The sequence below is a fragment of the Sus scrofa genome, chromosome 9, assembly GCF_054392235.1.
Source record: "Sus scrofa isolate SSC_HxYL_T2T_F1_AM1 chromosome 9, Sscrofa_HxYL_maternal_Yorkshire_Landrace_v2.0, whole genome shotgun sequence".
Classification (NCBI taxonomy): Eukaryota; Metazoa; Chordata; class Mammalia; order Artiodactyla; family Suidae; genus Sus; species Sus scrofa.
This window is the reverse complement of record NC_139391.1, coordinates 118,443,845-118,458,499: the sequence shown is the minus strand read 5'-3', so window position 1 is coordinate 118,458,499 and position 14,655 is coordinate 118,443,845. Positions and strand designations below refer to the sequence as shown.

The following is a 14,655-nucleotide window of genomic DNA, read 5'->3' as shown; positions in this document are numbered from 1 at the left end:
AGACCCCTAGCCTGGGAACCTCCATATGCCATGGGATACTCCATATGCCGTGGGTGTGGGAACCTCCATATGCCATGGTGTGGAAACTTCATATGCCATGGGTGTGGTCTAAAAAGACAAAAAAAAAAATCAGTAGAGAAAATCAATGAAACCAACAGCTGATTCTTTGAAAAAATCAATAAAACCAATAATCCTCTAGCCAGACTAAGAAAAGAGAAATAGGATACAAAATACTACTATCAGAAATGAAAGGGGGGACACAGTCAAAGATGGCAGAGGAGTAGAAAGAACATGGAACACACTTTCTCCAACAGATACAAATAAAGTGCATCTACATGTGGAATGATTCTCACAGAACATCTACTGAACTCTGTTGGATCTCAGAATTCCAAAAGGGCAAGACAATCTCCAAGTAACTGGATAGGACAAAAGAAAAAAAAAGAGAGGAAGGGAATCAGGATGGGACCAGTGCCTCTGGGAAGGAGCTGTGAAAGAGGAAAGGTTTCCACACACTGGGAAGTCCCCTCATTGGCAGAGGCCAGCCAGAATAGAGGGGGAGCTTTGGACCCTCAGAGGAGATTGCAGCAACCTGTTTGTGCATGGCAAACTGGAGAAAGATCTGCATAGTCAGTTGGTGCCACCAGCCAGCACACATTAGCCAGGTGGGCAGGGGATGGGTACTAAGGCTCAGGCTTCAAAAGTCAGATCCTGGAAGATGACTGGGGTTGGCTATGAGGAGAAAACCTGAGGGAGCTACAGTGTGGTCCACCATAACTGAAAGAGACCAGGAAGAATCCCGGGCCCACTAGAGAGGCAGGGTGCTACTGTTGAATGGCATGAGAGGGGAGGGGAAAGACCACTAGATGTGCTTCTTTCTCCATGCATGGGCTCTCAGGCCACAGGGCACCACTTGTATGAACTCTGAGGCCAGGTTCTAGCCACTGTGGTCATCTCAGACTCCAGAGGTAAGAAAAAACCACTGCCTCCACTGAATGTCTCATAAGCAGGCAACAGTCACCAATCCTTCCTTCCCAGGGATGCTCAAGACCCATTGCAGCTGCCACCTCCAGAGGGCCCACAACTATGACCAGGCACCAACCCCTCCCCACCTTCTTCCTGGGAGCATGCACGGCTGGATGTTGTTGTTCCCAGGGGGGCTGCAACTGGGCAATGATGACTGCCCCTGACTCCCTAAAATCTCATAAGGCCAACTGCTGTCCCTAAATTTCAGTGAATGGGCACCAACCTCTGCCTCTGCATCTCTGGGCACATGCCTGTGGCCCACTGCCATCACTGTTGACAGCCAGAATCCTATCACCAGGTGCCAACCTCTGCCTTTGCATCTTGGGAGCGTGTATGTTCCACAGCCACTACCAAAGGGCCTGTGACCAAATGCCAACTTCTGGCTGCTGCCAGGCTCCAGGAAGGATTGTGTAGGCCAATACCACCTCCCTCGTGGACTATATCCCTAGCCACTGCCTTATTCTGGGTATGTGTGTGAGCTGCTACACTACTGAGAACTTTAAGACTAGGTGCCAGCTCCCTCATCCACACACCTACTACGAAGGGGATAATGGGCAGCACACACTGAAGAAAAAGACAATAGGCACCCATACTAAACAAACCCTGTGATTAAGGAGGATGAGCTGAAATCTCTCCTCCCAGCTGAGTGAATAGCAGATTTATACCTCCACTGATGGCCTTATAAATTCAGGCCTGGTAGAACATCTGAACAGATGATGAGTGCTCCCGCACCTGAGATGGGTCTGGCTGGAGCAGCTTTGTGGGTACATACACATGGTGGTGGGGTGGGGGCAAGGCCGGAATCTGAGCTGCCTCCATAAATCCCACAGCAAGCCCAGGAGCACAAATACTGAAATCCTGAGTCCTGACATCAGTAGATCTTCACTGATGACCTTGTGAAAACAATTCCTGAGAGACACCAAAGCTAATTACAGACACACCCATGGTGAAGGGAGGGGATGAGAGCAGTGTCAACCGCTGTTTACTGTGTGAGCCCAGACAACGAAGAAAAGGTGACACAACAAAGCACACTTACAGGTGGACAGGTCCAGTGGAGGAATACTCAGTGGCTCCTCCCCCATTGGGAATGCTGCAAACCCATCTACCTTGCACTGTAGATCAGAATTATAGCTCAGAAGCATATCTGGAAGTTCCTATTCCAACAGCTAGGGAACAGACACTTCCCTTAACAAGACAGTGACAACCACAGAGCAAACAGAGGCTCTGCTCAATATCCAGCATAGGCTTAGGTCACCACAACATCAAGCACACCTTCTATCAAGGGGGAAAGGCCATATATGCTGAAGAAAGAGGTGACAATCTGTTTAAAATCATACTGAGCCAATAACCACCTCTAAACACACCACTTGACATAGCCCTGATAACAGAGGGACAAGACCCAGCTCCACCCACAAGTGGGTAGGTATTAGTCTCTTCAACCAGGAAGCCTGCACAAGCCCTTGGTCCAACCTTACCCATCAGAGGGCAAACACTAAAAACAAGAGGAATTAAACTCCTGCACACAGCAGAAAGAAGACCACAAAATTAGACAAAATGAAACAACAGAGAAATATGCCCCAGAGGAATAAGAAAACAAGCATAAACAACTGAAGAGGAAATAGGCAATCTCCCTGAAAAAGAATTCAGAGTAATGATAATAAGGATGATCCAAGGTCTCAGAAAAAGAATGGATGCACAAATTGAGAAGTTACAAGACATGGTTAACAAGGAGTTGGAAGATTTAAAGAACAAGCAAACAAAATGAATAATACTATATCTGAAATGAAAAATACACTAGAAGGAATCAACAGGAGAATAACTGAGGCAGAAGAATGAATTAGTGAGGTGGAAGACAGAGTAGTGGAAATCATTGCCATGGAATAGAATAAAGAAAAAAGAATGAAAAGGAATTAGGACAGTCTAAGGGACCTCTGAGACAACATCAAATGTACCAACATTCGCATCATAGGGGTCCCAGAATGAAAAGAGAGAAGGGCCTGAGAAAATATTTGAAGAGGTTATAACCAAAAACTTCCTTAATATGGCAAAGGAGACAGTCAAGTAGAGGACGCACAGAGAGTACCATACAAGATAAACATGTGAAGACACATTAATCAAACTGACAAAAGTTAAACACCAAGAAAAAATATTAAAAGCCACAATTGAGGAGTTCCCACTGTGGCTCAGCAGGTTAAGAGCCCAACTAGTATTCATGAGGATGTGGGTTCGATCTCTGGCTTCACTCAGTGGGTTAATGATCTGGTGTTGCTGTGAGCTATGCTGTAAGTTGCAGATGTGGCTAGGATCTGGCATTGCTGGGGCTTTGGCATAGAATGGCAGATGCAGCTCTGATTCAACCCCTAGTCTGGGAATTTCCATATGTCACGGGTGTGTCCCTAAAAAGACCAAACAAAACAAAAGAAAAACAAAAACAAAACAACCCCCCCAAAAAAACCCACAAGGGAAAAACAACAGAAAACATACAAGGGAACCTCCATAAAGTTATCAGATGATTTTTCAGCAGAAACCCTACAGGCCTGAAGAGAGTGGCAAGATAAATTTAAAGTCATGAAGGGGAAGAACTTTCATTTGAGAATACTCTACCTAACGAGGCTGTTATTCCAGTTCAATGGAGAGATCAAAAACTTTACAGACAAGCAAAAGACAAGAATTCAGCACCACCAAACTATCTTTATGACAAATGCTAAAGGACATCTATAGGTTGAAAAGAAAAAAAAAAGGCCACAACTAGAAACACAACAACAAAAAATTACAAATGAGAAAGCTCACCAGTAAAGGACAATATAAAATAAATGTAGGATATAATCCAAAGAAAAATACCAAAACCAGCAGTTATGAGAAGAGGAGAGGATGAATACAGAATACTGAAAAATCTTTTGAAATTAAAAGGCTAGCAACTTAAAACAATTTTGTATATATATAAAATGCTATATCAAAACCTCATGGGAAAAATAAACCAAAAAACTAAAACATACCCACTCTAAAAAAGAAAAAAAAAACAATTTAAATACAACACGAAAGCTAATTATCAAGTCACAAGAGAAAAGAACAAAAGAGGAAGGGAAGAAAAAAGCCAAACAATAACAAATCCCAAGACAATTAATAAAAGGGCAATAAGTACATATGATAATTATCTTGAGTGTATATGGATTAAATGCTCCAACCAAAAGACATAGACTGGCCGAATGGATACAAAACAAGACCCGTATATATGCTGTCTGCAAGAGACCCACTTCAGGCCTAGGGACACACAGACTGTAAGTGAGAGGATGTAAGAAGATATTCCATCTAAATATAAATCAAAAGGAAGCTGGAGTATTAATACTCATATCAGACAAAATGGACTTTAAAGAATATTACAAGAGACAAAGATGGACACTAATTATCAAGGGATCGATCCAAGAAAAAGATATAACAACTGTAAATACATATGCACCCAACATAGGAGTACCTCAGTTTATATGGCAACTGCTAACAGTCATAAAAGGAGAAATTGACAATAACACAATAATAGTGGGGGACTTTAATACCCCATTTTCAGCAATATACATTATCTAGACAGAAGGAAATAGGCCTTAAATGACACAATACACCAGATAGATTAAATTGATATTTATAGAACATTTCATATGAAAGCAGAAGAATAAAATTTCTTCCCAACTGCACATGGAACATTTTCAGGATAGATAACATCTTGGGTCACACATCAGGCCTCAGTATATTTAAGAATATTGAAATCATATCAAGCATTTTTTTTCTGAGCACAACACTATGTGACTAGAAATCAACCACAAGAAAAAATCTGCAAAAAACAGAAATGTGGAGGTTAAATAATATGCTACTAAACAACCAATGGATCACTGAAGAGATCAAAGAGGAAATAAAACAATATGTGGAGGAAAACGACAATGAGGACACAACAATCCAAAACTTATGGGATGTAGCAAAAGCAGTTCTCAGAGGGAATTTTATAGCAACACCCCAGGAAAAAATAAAAAACCCAAATAAACAACCTAACATTACACCTAAAATAACTAGAGAAATAAGAACAAATAAAATCCAAAGTGAGTAGCAGGAAAGAAATCATAAAGATGAGAACAGAAATAAATGAAATAGAAATGAAGAAAAGAATAGAAAAAAAAATAAATGAAACCAAAATTTCATTCTTTGAAAAGATCAACAAAATTGAAAAGCTTTAGCCAGACTCATAAAGAAAAAAGGGAAAGGGCTCAAATCAATAAAATTAGAAATGAAAAAGGAGAAGTTATAACAGACAACACAGAAATAGAAGGGATAAGAGACTACTACAAGCAACAATAGGCCAATAAAATGGACAACCTAGACAAAATGGACAAATTTTTAGAAAAGTGCAAACTTCCACGACTGAACCAGGAAGAAATAGAAAATATTAATAGACCAATCACACGTTCCGATATTGAAACTGTGCTTAAAAAATTCCAACAAACAAGGGAGTTCCCATTGTGGTGCAGTGGAAATGAATCCGGTTAGTATCCATGAGGATGTGGGTTCAGTCCCTGGCCTCACTCAGTGGATCAGGGATATGGCATTGCCATGAGCTGTGGTGTAGGTCACAGATGTGGCTCAGATCCTGTGTTGCTATGGCTGTGGCATAGGCTGGCAGCTGTAGCTCTGATTTGACCCCTAGCCTGGGAACTTCCATATATTATGGGTGAGGCTCTAAAAAGTGGGAAAAAAACCCCCAAACTTCCAACAAACAAAAGTCCAGGAATGGATGACTTCACAGGGGAAGTCTATCAAACATTTAGAGAAGTTGACACCTACCCTTCTGAAACTCCTTTGAAAAATTGCAGAGGAAGGAATGCTTCCAAGCTCATTATATGAGCCTACCATCACCCTGATACTAAAACCAGGCCAAGACACCACCACAAAAAAAGATTACAGACCAATATTATTGGTGAATATAGATGCAAAAATCTTTAATAAAATACTAGCAAACTGAATCCAACAGTACGTTAAAAGGATCATACAACAAGATCAAGTGGGATTTATTCCAGGGATGCAAAAAATCTTCATTATAGGCAAATTGAAGTGATATACCACATTAACAAATCGAAGGATAAAAACAATATGTCTCAAAAGACGCAGAAAAAACTTTTGACAAAATTCAATACCAATTTTTGATAAAAACTCTACAAGTAATGGGCACAGAGGGAACTGACCTCAACATAATAAAAGTCATATATAACAAACCCACAGCTAACATCTTTCTCACAGGTGAAGAACTGAAAACATTTATGCTAAGATCAGGAACAAGACAAGGATGTTCACTCACCACTTTTATCAACATCATTTTCGAAGTCCTAGCCACAGTAATTAGAGAAGAGAAAGAAAAAAAGTGTATCCAAATTGGAAAAGAAGTAACTGGTCATTGTTTACAGATGACATGATACTATACATAGAAAATCCTAAAGATGCTATCAGAAAACTACTAGAGATCATCAGTGAATTTAATAAAGTTACAGGATACAAAATTTATTAATACAAAGAAATCTCTTGCATTCCTATACACTAGCAATGAAATATCAGAAAGGGAAATCAAGGAAGCAATCTCATTTACCATCACATCAAAAAGAATAAAATACCTAGGAATAAACTTACCTAAAGAGGCAAAAGAACTGTACTCTGAAAAATATAAAACACCGATGAGGGAAATTGAAGATGACACAAACAGATGGAAAAATATACCATGCTCTTGAATTGGAAGAATAAATACTGTCAAAATGACTATACCACCCAAGGCAATCTACAGATTCAATCCCTATCAAAGTACCAATGTCATTTTTCATAGAACAAAAACAATTTTTAAGTTTATATGGAAACACAAAACGGCCCTAATAACCAAAGTAATTTTAAGAAAGAAAAACAGAGCTGGAGGAATCAGGCTCCCTGACTTCAGACTTTAGTACAAAGCTACAGTCATCAAAAAGTAGGGTACTGGCACAAAAACACAAATTAGACCAGTGTAACAGGATAGAAAGCCCAGAAATAAACCCAGGCATCTATGATCAATTAATCTATGACAAAGGAGGCAAGAATATACAATGGAGAAAAGACAGCCTCTTTGATATGTGGTACGGAGAAAACTTGACAGCTATGTGGAAAAGAATGAAATTAGAACATTCCCAACATCACACATGGAAATAAATTCAAAATGGTTAAAGACCTAAATATAAGACCAGATATATAAATCTCTTAGAGGAAAAAATGGGCGGAACACTCTTTGACATGGGCAACGGGGTCCTACTGCACAGCACAGGGAACTGTGTATGGTTGGGTCAATTTGCTGTACAACAGAAATTGAAGAAACCTTGTAAATCAACTATAATTTAAAATTTTTTACTTAAAGAAAAATTTAAATTAAAAACAATACATGAGAATGAACCAAAAAACTCCTGGAACTAGTAATCAATTATAGCAAGGTTGTAGGATGTCAGGTTATAAATGTCAATTGCTCTCCAATATACCAGCAATAAAAAAGTGGAATTTTAAATTAAAAACATGATACCATTTAAATTAGCACCTCTTAAACCAAAATCTTTGATCCAAGTCTAACAAAAGATGTATGCGCTCTAAGTGAGGAAAACTACAAAATTGATGATGAACAAAATCAAAGAACTAAATAAATGGAGGGATGAAGAAACTTTTCATGTTCATGAGTAAGAAGATTAATGTTGTTAAGATACCAGTTTTTCCCAATTTGAGCTACAGATTAAATGCAATCTCAATCAAAATCTCAGCAAGATCTTTTATGGAAATTTACAAACTGATTCTAAAGTTTATATGGAGAGGCAAAAGCCCCAGAATGGCGAATACAATATTAAATGAAAAGAACAAAGTTGAAAGATTGAATGTAACATAGGGGGATACCTAGATGACTTTGGATGTGGTGATGTCTTTTTTAGACACAACACTAAAGGCGTGGTCTATGAAGTAAACAATTGATAACTGGATTTCACTAAAATTAAGAACTTATGCTTTACAAAAGACAGTGCCAGAAGAATTAGAAGGCTAACCACAGACTGGGAGAAAATATTTGCAACAGACACTTCTGATAGATCCAAAATATACAAAGAAATATCTGATAAAAAACTGTTATCCAAAATAGACACCCTCAGCACTGTTATTCAACATAGTATTGGAAGTCCTAGCCATAGCAATTAGACAAACAAAAGAAATAAAATGCATGCAAATAGGAAGAGAAGAGGTAAAACTGTCACTGTATGCAGATGACATGATACTATATATATAAAACCCTAAGGACTCAACCAAAAACTACTTGAACTGATCAACAAATTTAGGAGGATATAGGATTAACATTCAGAAATCAGTTGCATTTCTGTATCCTAACAATGAAATATTAGAAAAGGAATACAAAAATACAATACCTTTTAAAATTGCAGCTCAAAAAATCAAATACCTGGGAATACACCTGACCAAGGAGGTAGAGGACTTATATGCCAAGAACTGTAAAACATTAATCAAGGAAATTAAAGAAGATGTAAAGAAATGGAATGATATTCCATGCTCCTGGGTTGGAAAAATTAATATCATAAAAATGGCCATACTACCCAAAGCAATCTACAGATTCAATGCAATCCCTATCAAATTACCCATGATATTTTTTCACAGAACTACAACAAACAATCCAAAAATTTATATGGAACCACAAAGACCCAGAATTGCCAAAGCAATACTGAAGAACAAAAACCAAGCAGGAGGCATCTCTCTCCCAGACTTCAGGCAATATTACAAAGCCACAGTAATCAAGACAGTATGGCAGTGGTACCAAAACAGCCGTACAGACAAATGGAACAGGATAGAGAACCCAAAGTGGAGTTCCTGTCATGGTGCAGTGGTTAACAAATCCGACTAGGAATCATGAGGTTTAGGGTTTGATACCTGGTCTTGCTCAGTGGGTTAAGGATCCAGCATTTCCATGAGCTGTGGTGTGGGTTGCAGATGTGGCTCAGATCCCGTGTTGCTGTGGCTCTGGTGTAGGCCAGTGGCTACAGCTCCGATTCGACCCCTAGCCTGGGAACCTCCATATGCCGTGGGAGTGTCTCAGGAAAAGGCAAAAAGACAAAAAAAAAAAAAAAAAAAAGAACCCAGAAGTAAACCCAGACACATTTGGTCAATTAATCTTTGACAAAGGAGGCAAGAATATAAAATTGGAAAAAGACAGTCTTTTCAGCAAGTATTGCTGGGAAATCTGGACAGCTGTATGCAAAGCAATGAAACTAGAACACACCCTCACACCATGCACAAAAATAAACTCAAAATGGCTGAAAAACTTAAATATAAGACAAGACACCATCAAACTCCTAGAAGAGAACATAGGCAAAACATTCTCTGACATCAACCTTACAAATGTTTTCTCAGGTCAGTCTCCCAAAGCAACAGAAATAAGAACAAAAATAAACCAATGGGACCTAATCAAACTGACAAACTTTTGCACAGCAAAGGAAACCAAAAAGAAAACAAAAAGACAACCTACAGAATGGGAGAAAATAGTTTCAAATGATGCAACTGACAACGGCCTAATCTCTAAAATATACAAGAAACTTATACAACCCAACAGCAAAAAAGCCAACAACACAATTGAAAGATGGGAAAAGAACCTGAACAGACATTTCTCCAAGGAAGATATACAGATGACCAACAAGCACTTGAAACAATGCTCAACATCCCTGATTATTAGAGAAATGCAAATCAAAACTACCATGAGATACCACCTCACACCAGTCAGAATGGCCATCATTCATAAGTCTACAAATAACAAGTGCTGGAGGGGGTGTAGAGAAAAGGGAACCCTCTTGCACTGTTGGTGGGAATGTAAGCTGGTACAGTCACTATGGAGAACAATATGGAGGTACCTTAGAAATCTATGCATAGAACTACCATATGACCCAGTAATCCCACTCTTGGGCATATATCAGGACAAAACTCTACTTAAGAAAGATACATGCACCCACATGTTCATTGCAGCACTATTCGCAATAGCCAAGACATGGAATCAACCCAAATATCCACTAATAGATGATTGAATCAGGAAGATGTGGTATATATACACAATGGAATACTACTCAGCCATAAAAAAGAACAAAAGAATGTCATTTGCAGCAACATGGATGGAACTAGAGACTCTCATCCTGAGTGAAGTAAGTTAGAAAGAGAAAAACAAATACCAGATGATATCACTTATATCTAGAATCTAATATATGGCACAAAGGAACCTTTCCACAGAAAAGAAACTCATGGACTTGGAGAACAGACTTGTGGTTACCAAGGTGGAAGGCGAGGGAGTGGGAGGGACTGGGAGCTTGGGGAAGATAGATGCAGAATGTTGCCTTCAGGATAGATTAGCAATGGGATCCTGCTGTGTAGCACTGGGAACTCTGTCTAGTCAATTATGATGGAACAGGTAATGTGAGAAAAAAGAATGTATACATGTATTGTGTCACCATGCCGTGAGGTAGAAAAAGTCAATTATGATGGAACAGGTAATGTGAGAAAAAAGAATGTATACATGTATTGTGTCACCATGACGTGAGGTAGAAAAATATATATATATATAAAGAAATAAAAAAAAAATAAAGAATGTGACACCTTCATTCCAGGGAATACTACTCAGAAATAAAGAAATGAAATACTTACAATCATGATAACTGGATGACTTTCCAGGGAATTTTGCTGAATAAAAAATAATCAATCACAGAAGGCTACAGACTGTATGATTCCATTTATATAACATTTTTGAAATGACAGAATTATACAAAAAGAAAATAGATTAATGGTTAATGGAAGTTATGAAGAAGTTGTGAGCAGGAGGGAAGGGGGTGTGGCTACAAATAGGAAATCATAGGGATCTTTGTGGCGATAGATGTTCTGAACCCTCACTGAATGAATCTTAATATCCTGGCTGTGATACTGTCATGGTTTTTCAAGATGTTACCATTGGTCAAAACTGGTTTAAGGAAACATAAGATCTCTTTATTTTTTACAACTGTATGTTAATCTGTAAGTAACTCAAACCAGAATGTTTAGCTAAAAAATGTGAATAACATTAGAAATACCTTTTTGTGCTTGAAGGAGAATCAATAAATTGTGGAATGTATTCAAATAAAAAAAGACAAAGAACTCTTAATTTAAAATGAACAAAAAGCCAAAATAAAATAAAATGAACAAAAGAAGAGCCTCAACAGAAGAAGATACACAGGTGGCAAATAAGCATATGAAGAGAAACTCCATATCATATGTCATCAAGGAAGTGCAAAATAAGACAACAATGAGAGGTAACACTATGTATCTATTAGGATGGCCAAACTCCAGAACTCTGACAGCACCAAATGCTGACAAGGATGTGGAACACAACAGAAATTCTCATACTTTGCTCATGGGAATGCAAAATTGTACAGCTACTTTGGAAGACATTTTGAATATTTCTTACAAAATAAAATGTACTCCTACCATATTACCCAGGAATTGCAATCCTTGGTATCCAAAGAAGCTGAAAACATGTGCACACAAAAACCTGCACACAGATATTTGTAGCAGCTTTATTCATAATTGCAAAAACTTGAAAGCAACCAAGATGTCCTTCAGTAGGTGAATGGATAGCCTGTTGTAATCGAGATAATAGCATACTATTCAATGCTAAAAGGAAACAAACCATCAAGTCATGGAAAGACATTGAGGTACCCATTTAAGGTGTATATATTGCATATTGCTAAATGAAAGAAGCCGATATGAAAATGCTATATAATGTATGGTTCTACCATGCTGGAAAAGGCAAAACTATGGATACTGTTAAAACAGCAGTGTTTGCCAGGGATTGGTCAGTGGGTGGAGGGATGAATTGGCAGAGCATGGAGGATTTCTAGGGCAGTGAAAATACTCTGTATTGTATTATAATGATAGATGCAATTTATACATTTGCCCAAACCATAGAAGGTATAACACCAAGAGTGAACCCTAATGTAAACTATGGACTTGGGGTAATAATTATGTGCCAGTGTAGCTTAATCAATTGTAACAAATGTACCACTCTGGCGAGTGATATTTATAAGGCATATGTAGGGGCAGGGGATATATGGAAAATCCCTGTAACCTTCAAAAAATTTTGCTGTGAAACTATAAATGCTCTAAAAATCATCTTTAAAAGAATGCACATTATACAAGTAAGCTGTATTTTATTGATTCATGAACAAATATTACTATCAAATGAAAAATTTTCTCAATAGTGTATAAATTGCAGATACGTGAGTATACCTCCAAGGATCACAGATTGAGAAACAGCTCTACAAGCTCCAAATTTTGGCACCATGAAAAATTTCCTATGGATACACATCATTATTGCATTAGCAATGGTGTTCCCAATCTTCTTTTTTATTAAAGAAAATCCCTTTGATACTACAAGTTTCTTGTCTTTGGTGAGTATCAGAAACTATAGGAGGGGCAAAATTAAAATTTCTGGATTGACAAGAAGAAAAAGGAGACATTGTCTATTTGTGTAAAATTATCACTTAAATTGTATTTACTCAAAGGAGAAAGAAAATAAAGCTTAAGTACTCAACTCATCATTTTGGTGGAGACAGTAAGGGATATATCACTTTGAAAGACAGAATTCAGGGTTAATTAGAAGTAAAGCTATTGAAAGCTTCAGGAAAGTTGGCCCTTTTTAATTTTTTTAATTTTGTAAAACTTTTTGGTGATTTTTCTTTTTGTTGGTTTATGGTGTTCCATCAATTTCTACTCTACAGCAAAATGATCCAGTTAAACATCCATCTTGGCAATCACAAGTCTCTTCTCCAAGTCCATGAATTTCTTTTCTATGTAAATGTTTATTTGTGCCATATATTAGATTCCAGATATAAGTGATATCAAATGGCATTTGTCTTTCTCTTTCTGAATTACTTCACTTAGTATAAGAGTCTCTAGTTCCATGTGGCTGCAAATGGCATTCTTTTCTTTTTTATGGCTGAGTAGTATTCCACTGTGTAAATATACCACATATTCTGAATCCATTCATCTGCTGATGGACATTTAGGTTGTTTCCATATCTTGACTATTGTGAACAGTGCTTCAATGAACATACAGGTGTATGTATCTTTTTATCAATGAAAGTTTTGTCCAGATATATGCCCAAGAGTGGGATTGCTGGGTCATATGGTAATTCTATATTTAGTTTTCTGAGTTCCCTCCATACTCTTTTCCATAGTGGTTGTACAAATTTACATTCCCACCAACAGTGTAGTAGGATTCACTTTTCTCCACAGCCCCTCTAGCATTTGTTATTTGTTGACGTGTTAATAATGGCCATTCTGACAGGTGTAAGGTGGTAACTCATAGTAGTTTTTATTTGCATTTCTTTAATCATTAGTGATGTTGAGCATTTTTTCATGTGCCTGTTGGTCATCTGTATATCTTCTTTGGAGAAATATCTCTTCAGGTCTTTTGCCCATCTTTCAATTGTGTTGTTGGCTTTTTTGCTATTGAGTTGTGTAAGTTTCTTGTATATTTCAGAGATTAAGCCCTTGTCAGTTGCATCATTTGAAACTATTTTCTCCCATTCTGTAGGTTGTCTTTTTGTTTTCTTTTTGGTTTTTGCTGTGCAAAAGTTTGTCAGTTTGATTAGGTCCCATTGGTTTATTTTTCTCTTATTTCTGTTGCTTTGGGAGACTGACCTGAGAAAACATTTGTAAGGTGGATGTCAGAGAATGTTTTGCCTATGTTCTCTTCTAGGAGTTTGATGGTGTCTTGTTTTACATTTAAGTCTTTAAGGCATTTTGAATTTATTTTGGTGCATGGTGTGAGGGTATATTCTAGTTTCATTAATTTGCATGCTGCTGTCCCATTTTCCCAGCACCACATGCTGAAAAGACTTTCTCCCATTTTATATTCTTGCCTCCTTTGTCAAAGATTAATTGACCATAGATATCTGGGTTTATTTCTGTGTTCTCTATTCTGTTCAATTGGTCTGTATGTCTGTTTTGGTACCAGTACCATACTGTTTTGCTTACTCTAGCTTTGTAGTATTGTCTGAAGTCTGGGAGAATTATGGCTCCTGCTTGGTTTTTATTCCTCAGGATTGCTTTGGGAATTATGGGTCTTTGTGGTTCCATATAAATTTTTGGATTTTTTGTTCCAGTTTTGTGAAAAAGGTCATGGATAATTTGATAGGGGTTGCATTGAATCTGTAGACTGCTTTTTAACTATATTAATTCTTCCAGTTTAGGAACATAGGATTTTTTCCATTTCTTTTAATCCTCTTTAAATTCCTTGATTAATATTTTATAGTTCTCAGCACATTAATCTTTCACCTCCTTGGACAGTTTTATTCTAGGTAATTAATGTTTTAGGTGTGATTTTAAAAGATATTGTATTTTGTATTCCTTTTCTAATATTTCATTTTTAGTATACAGAAATGTAACCAATTTCTGAATGTTAACTTTATATCCTGCTGATTCACTGAATTCATTCATCAGTTCGAGTAGTTTTTGTGTGGAGTCTTTAGGGTTTTCTGTATATAGTATCATGTCATCTGCATACAGTGACAGTTTTACCTCTTCT

The 14,655-nt window shown here is 37.5% G+C and overlaps 1 protein-coding gene across 5 annotated transcripts in view; it reads left to right on the top strand.

Moving 5' to 3' along the window:
- Window positions 1-14,655, top strand: part of LOC100513809 (alpha-1,3-mannosyl-glycoprotein 4-beta-N-acetylglucosaminyltransferase C-like) — an 80,182-nt gene that overhangs the window by 54,081 nt on the left and 11,446 nt on the right. For 2 of the 5 annotated variants that reach the window (XM_084977588.1, XM_084977586.1), the window contains one exon: window positions 12,341-12,515. The exons of 1 other annotated variant lie outside the window; for it this stretch is intronic. Coding sequence is in view for 2 of the 4 variants with exons in the window: in XM_084977586.1 (XP_084833712.1) it covers window positions 12,408-12,515 (108 nt within the window). In the remaining 2 variants the exon portion in view is untranslated. Of the gene's footprint in view, window positions 1-12,326; window positions 12,516-14,655 lie in introns of all 5 variants that reach the window. 2 more of the 5 variants (XM_084977585.1, XM_084977589.1) reach the window with 1 other exon arrangement.